The sequence below is a fragment of the Fukomys damarensis genome, unplaced genomic scaffold (genome assembly GCF_012274545.1).
Source record: "Fukomys damarensis isolate Sample0158 unplaced genomic scaffold, DMR_v1.0_HiC HiC_scaffold_22, whole genome shotgun sequence".
NCBI lineage: Eukaryota > Metazoa > Chordata > Mammalia > Rodentia > Bathyergidae > Fukomys > Fukomys damarensis.
This window is the reverse complement of record NW_022900934.1, coordinates 4,324,899-4,330,561: the sequence shown is the minus strand read 5'-3', so window position 1 is coordinate 4,330,561 and position 5,663 is coordinate 4,324,899. Positions and strand designations below refer to the sequence as shown.

The window sequence follows — 5,663 nt, the reverse complement described above, 5'->3', positions numbered from 1 at the left end:
CCCCCCAAAAAAATCTATAGGGGAAGACAGAAAAATGTCTTTCCACTCATTTTCATATGGAAATACCAAGAATTCTGAGAAGATAAGGAGCTGCAGTGATGTTAGCACCCGCTCTGCTCTAATCTTTACCTCAGCTCATAAAATATTTACTTTTTTTTGTAGCTACTCCCGAGCCCGGAGAGGACCCACGCGTGACCCGGGCCAAGTACTTCATTCGAGATGAGTTTCTGGTGAGTAGAATCAGAAACTTTTTTCTTACAAGTGTAAACTGACTTCTGAACTTAGGGAATGAACTATCCAGTCCTGCAGTTTTATCTCCCCAGCATCCCACATGCACTGCGGCCACTGGTGCCCTGTGACTTGGCTGTGCCCTACCTAACACTGGTGGTGGGTCCCCACTCGTCCCTGGGGGGCTGACTGTGGAGGTCCTGGGCCGAGTCCCTGACCAAAACTTGCCTCTCTGTCCACAGAGAATCAGCACTGCTAGTGGAGATGGGCGCCACTATTGCTATCCTCACTTTACCTGCGCTGTGGACACCGAGAACATTCGCCGTGTGTTCAACGACTGCCGCGACATCATCCAGCGCATGCACCTTCGTCAGTACGAGCTGCTCTGAGAAGGGAACCTAAATTTAATTAAAGCCTTAAGCGCAACTAATTAAAAGTGAAACATAATTGTACAAGCAGTTAATCACCCACCATAGGGCATGATTAACAAAGCAACCTTTCCTTTTCCCCCCAGTGATTTTTGCGATACCCCTTTTTCCCTTCAGCTTGCTTAGATGTTCCAAATTTAGACAGCTTAAGGCGGCCTACAGAAAAAGAAAAAGGCCACAAAAGTTCCCTTCACTTTCAGTAACTAAAATAACAGCAGCAAACAGAAATAAATAAATAAATAAATGAAATAAATGAAATAAATGAAACAAAAAATGAAACAAATGAAATAAATATTGTGTTGTGCAGCATTAAAAAAATCAATAAAAATTAAATGTGAGCAAAGAACGGTGTGATGCTCTTGTTATTCGCGGCTCCCAAGCTAATTCCCACGGCTCCTGGGTTCTACCTGGTCCTCAGAGCAGAGCTGAAAGGGCCCCTGTTGAGGTACAGGCCCCAGGATTATAAGGTGGCCTCAAGCCCTGGCACTGTGTGCTTCTTGGCGACCTCATCTTTGGGATACCGTGCGAAGCCCACCCTTACCCTTGCACGGAGAGTGCTGTGTTGGTCACTGCTGCTCTTTCCGCATCTGCAGCTTCACGCTGTCACGTCATCACCCAGTGTGCCTCTGTTTACCTGGTGTCCCTCAGAAAAGTGCTGGGTTTTTCATAGAGGATGTGGACTAAATTATGTGGGTAAATTTATAAGTATGGTATTTTCAATCAGTGGAGTTATTAGAAAATGGTATTAAGACACCAGGCTTGCCATTTTGGGAAAAGTTGAAGCGAATCCCTACTTCATACCAAACACCAGAATAAATTAGATGTGGGTCTATCAAATACCCCTAAATTTTAAGGGTATTATTTCTAAATGGCTGTTTTTGCAATTAAGATCTTGGTTTGTGGAAGACATCTCTAAATATTACTTAGACTCAAAAGCCGGAAGGGGATAGGGATGACTACAAAAATAAAAATTAACATTAAAAATACAGGGGGTGGGCAAAAATCTGCAACAATGGATTGATTTCTGGAAGGAGAGTTCTTATAAATAAGCAAAACCATCAGAAAATAGGAGTTGTAAACATGCAACTTACTGAAAAATACATGAAACTAGTATCTCAGAAGATGTTGAATATCACTCATTAAAGAAACACAAATGGACTCCATTATAGTTGAAGATTGAAGGTGGGATAATCAGCACTCCGGGACCCCTATTACACGTGATGAAGCCCAACTGGCGTGTGGCTTGAACCCGAGGTCCACATAAACCTGTACTGACTCACCCCAGGTTCATCCTTCCTGACTGGTCACCCATGGTATGGCTATCTGGAAGTGGAGGGGAGGAAGAGACCAGTGTTGACACCACCATTGACCACTGTGCCCTTTGAAAAAGGCCAAATAGGACAAATAGAACAAACATTTGTTCTGTAACCCAGGCCTGAAATACGCTTCCTGTCCTCCACACCAAATTAATCCCAGTCAGATTCATCACACAGGAGAGCCCATGGTGACTATGAGCCCCAAAGAGGTCTGGAGTAGTATCAAGCACACAAGTCCATGTCCATAAGCCTTCCCAAGGCCTACAGAGCATTCAGTCCCCACTTAGGGTTAGGGTTAGGGTTAGGGTTAGGGATAGCGTTGGAATTTACCTCCGTATTGGAGTGCGGGTCTGATGGTTAGGGTCAGGGGTTGGATTAAGGTTAGGTATAAGTCTCAGAAGTCCCTCCCACCCCACTTATAAATATACAATCCAAGTAAAAGTTGGTGCTTGTCATGTAAGTAAATCTAGAAAACAGGCAACAAATTCCCACAATTCCTTAAACTACCCCACAAACTACAAATAAAAATGGGGGCTTGCTATGCAAATATATGCAGAAGATCGATGCACAGATTCCCATAATCCCCACAACTCACTAAAACCTGAGCTGTGCAACCACATTCAACTTGGACCAATGAATGATCACCTAAGCAAAGGCTATGCTGACTAGAAAACCATGGTTGTTCACCCCACCCCCTCTGCCATCACCTATTATCTTTTTCAAAATGGCAACCCATTTGCCTCTCCTACACAGAAATTCTGCAACCTCCACTATGTAATTCACGTATGAATGTCATGGCATTAGAAAAAGGATCTTCAAAAAATTTCCCAGACCAAGGGGCAACTGTGTCAAAGAAAAATACCCTACACCCCCACCTTAATGACCAACACAAGTAGAGACATCATGGCATCTTCCAGAAAGACAGCAGTAAATCATAGTCAGCAGGCACCTCCAGTGTACCAGCCACTGCCCAGGAAGAGAGGCTTGGTAGTTCCTGTCCTCTCATCAATGAATCACAGAGGCTCAGGGAGTCCCAGAGAGGACCAAGAGACATGGCTAATAAGCAGGGAAGATGGACTTCCAACTTAGGAGCCAAAGCCCACTGCTTTGACCAGAGCCCAACCCTGCTGTCCTGGATATGTTGCTGTGGTATGAAGCTTTTAATTCTTTTGCGAAGATATCAAGAAGGGAATAGGTGGGTCAAAAGGAACCTCTAGTCCTAGTTTTTTGAGCACTCTACACCAATTTCCACAGTAGCTGCACCAGTCTAAACTCCCACCAACTGTGGGGAAGGGTTCCTTTTTCCCCACAGTCCCACCAGCATTTGTTATTGGCTGATTTCTTGATATTAGCTGTTCTTTCTGGAGAGAGATGAGATCTCAGCATTAAGTTGCATCTCTGGAATGACCAGTGATGTTGGACATTTTTCTCATATATTTATTTGTCACTTCTACTTTTTCATCTGAAAAGTGCCTGCTCATTTCAGATGCCCATGTTTGGATTGGGTCTTTAAACTTGGTGGGTCTGATATTTTGCATTCTTTCTATCTTCTAGATATTGATCCTTTGTCTGAGGAATAGCTGGCAAAAATGTTTTCCCACACTATGGGCTGTTTCTTCACTCTGTTGATGGGTACTTTTGCTATGCAAAAGCTTTTTAATAAGATGAGGTCTTTGTGATGGTTCCTGTGTGATTGGGGTTTTGTTCATAAAGTCTTTACACCAATGTTTTTCAGAGTTCTACCTATTCTATCTCCCAGAAGATTTAGTGTTTCTGTTTTAATATTTAGATCTTTGATCCATTTCAAATTTAGTTTAGTGCATAGTAAAAGATATGGGTCTAGTTTTAATGTTCAGCAAATGGAAGCCAGTTTTTCCAGCACCATTTATTAAGGCTGTCTTTCTTCCAGTGAAGGTATTTGGCTCCTTTGTCAAAGATAAGGTGGCTGAGTATACAAACAATTTTTATAGGGCTATTTCAAAATTTAAATGCTAGAACCTTGGGGAGGGGCACATTTTGTCTAAATCTTGAATTTTAAAAAACCTATTATTAAAAAAAAAAAGCCCGGGGATTTAGCTCTGTGGTGCCATGCCTGCCTCACAAGCACAAGGTCCTGAGTTCAATCCCCAGTACCCCCCCCAAAAAAAAGGCTATCATTTAAAAGTTTTTAAGCCGAATTTTAAATCTCTACTTAAATGCAATGTATTTTTCTAAAGGTAACACTTTGCGGGCCGGGGATTTAGCTCAACGGTTCTGCTGCCTGCCTTGCAAGCTCAAGGACCTGAGTTCGATTCCCGCTACCAAAACAAAACAAAATAAAGGTAACAGTTGGCACTTCATTGAATTGTGCACACTAAATATTATTAACAACTTGTAATTGGCCTTTGAAGATGGAAACAATAACAACCCGTTAGGCCTCCTAAGAGTGTGCAGGGGGTCTAGAAAGGGGCAAAATTTTTTCAACCTCCACTTTTATTTAAATTAGGGCAAAACTGTACCAGAAAAAATGACTACCTCTCCTATATCAATGGCATTCCCTTATTACGGCTTCTGGGATGCTTTTGATCATTTTTTCAATCAGTAAATGTCCAGAGAACATAGAATCTGTGCCAGCCAATGGGAATTCACTCTCATGGGGAGTTATGTAACAAATAATCAAAAGAACTGAGTAATGAAGAGAAAGGGCTTGATGGAGAATATGAGAAATTTGAGAATTCCATTTTCAATAAACAGCTGATGAGGGCCTCCTAAGGAAGCAAATTTTTTAATGGTAATATGAAGGATAGGAAGAAACTAACCATCCAAGCTGAAGTCTGTATTATTTTTAATTATTAAAACATATTAACATTTATAAGGTACTTTAGGATAGGCCAGGTATAGGCCTAGGCCCTATATATGGATTATCTCAATTAATCTTTCAAAGCCCTATGAAGATGTACCCTATCACTTATACAACAGGCCCTACAATCCCCTACAAATTAGCTCAAATGCAAAAAAGAATAAATTATATATTGTGAATAATTAGGCAAACTATGCTTTTTAATAGGGTAACACTAAAATGATATTACAATAAACATTTGATTTGATTGCTATTAGGGTCATTTTTTTATTAAAAAAATTTTAGGTTCCCATTTTAGAGTGGAACTTTGTGGGTCTAGGATAGCTTTCTTGCATTTAAACATTCACCCACAAACAACTGGAACTTTCTGGACTTGCCAGTCTAATTTACTGTATTGGTTAGGAATACATTCAGCTATAAATAACAGAAAGCTGGCTAAGAGCGGCACAAACAGAGGTTTATGTCTCACCGACCACTAATTCTGCAGGCAAGTGGCCCCTGGTAGTGCTTTAGCCACTCAGCAGCAGCAGAGCTGATGCCGCTGTAGTCCCCTTGGCTTCTCGATTATGGTTGCAAGATCGTCACAGCCAAGGGCAGAAGGGAAAGGAATTAAACAGTCCAGATAGATCTCTTTTACCGATCTTTCCTAGATACTCTCATTCATTCTTTGACTTGTGAAACACACATAGACACTGAGATAGCTAAAGAGCTAGCTAGACAGATGGATATATAAAAAACTATCTTTTATTTCCTTTCTCTCCTTTCTTTGTGGTAATAGGGACTGAATTCAGGACCTGTGCATTGAGTTGCATCCCTATCTTTTTTTTTTTTTTTTTTTCCTTGAGAGAAGTT

General features: G+C 41.3%; 1 protein-coding gene across 1 annotated transcript in view; it reads left to right on the top strand.

Annotated features, from left to right (window-relative positions):
- The window catches only part of LOC104865357 (guanine nucleotide-binding protein G(s) subunit alpha isoforms XLas), a 53,303-nt gene extending 52,480 nt beyond the window's left edge, over nucleotides 1-823 (top strand). Inside the window, exons 13-14 of the mRNA XM_010628832.1 lie at nucleotides 163-230; nucleotides 471-823. Of these exons, the coding sequence (XP_010627134.1) occupies nucleotides 163-230; nucleotides 471-617 (215 nt within the window). The 3' untranslated portion in view covers nucleotides 618-823. The remainder of the gene's footprint in view (nucleotides 1-162; nucleotides 231-470) is intronic.
- The last annotated feature ends 4,840 nt before the right edge of the window (nucleotides 824-5,663 follow it).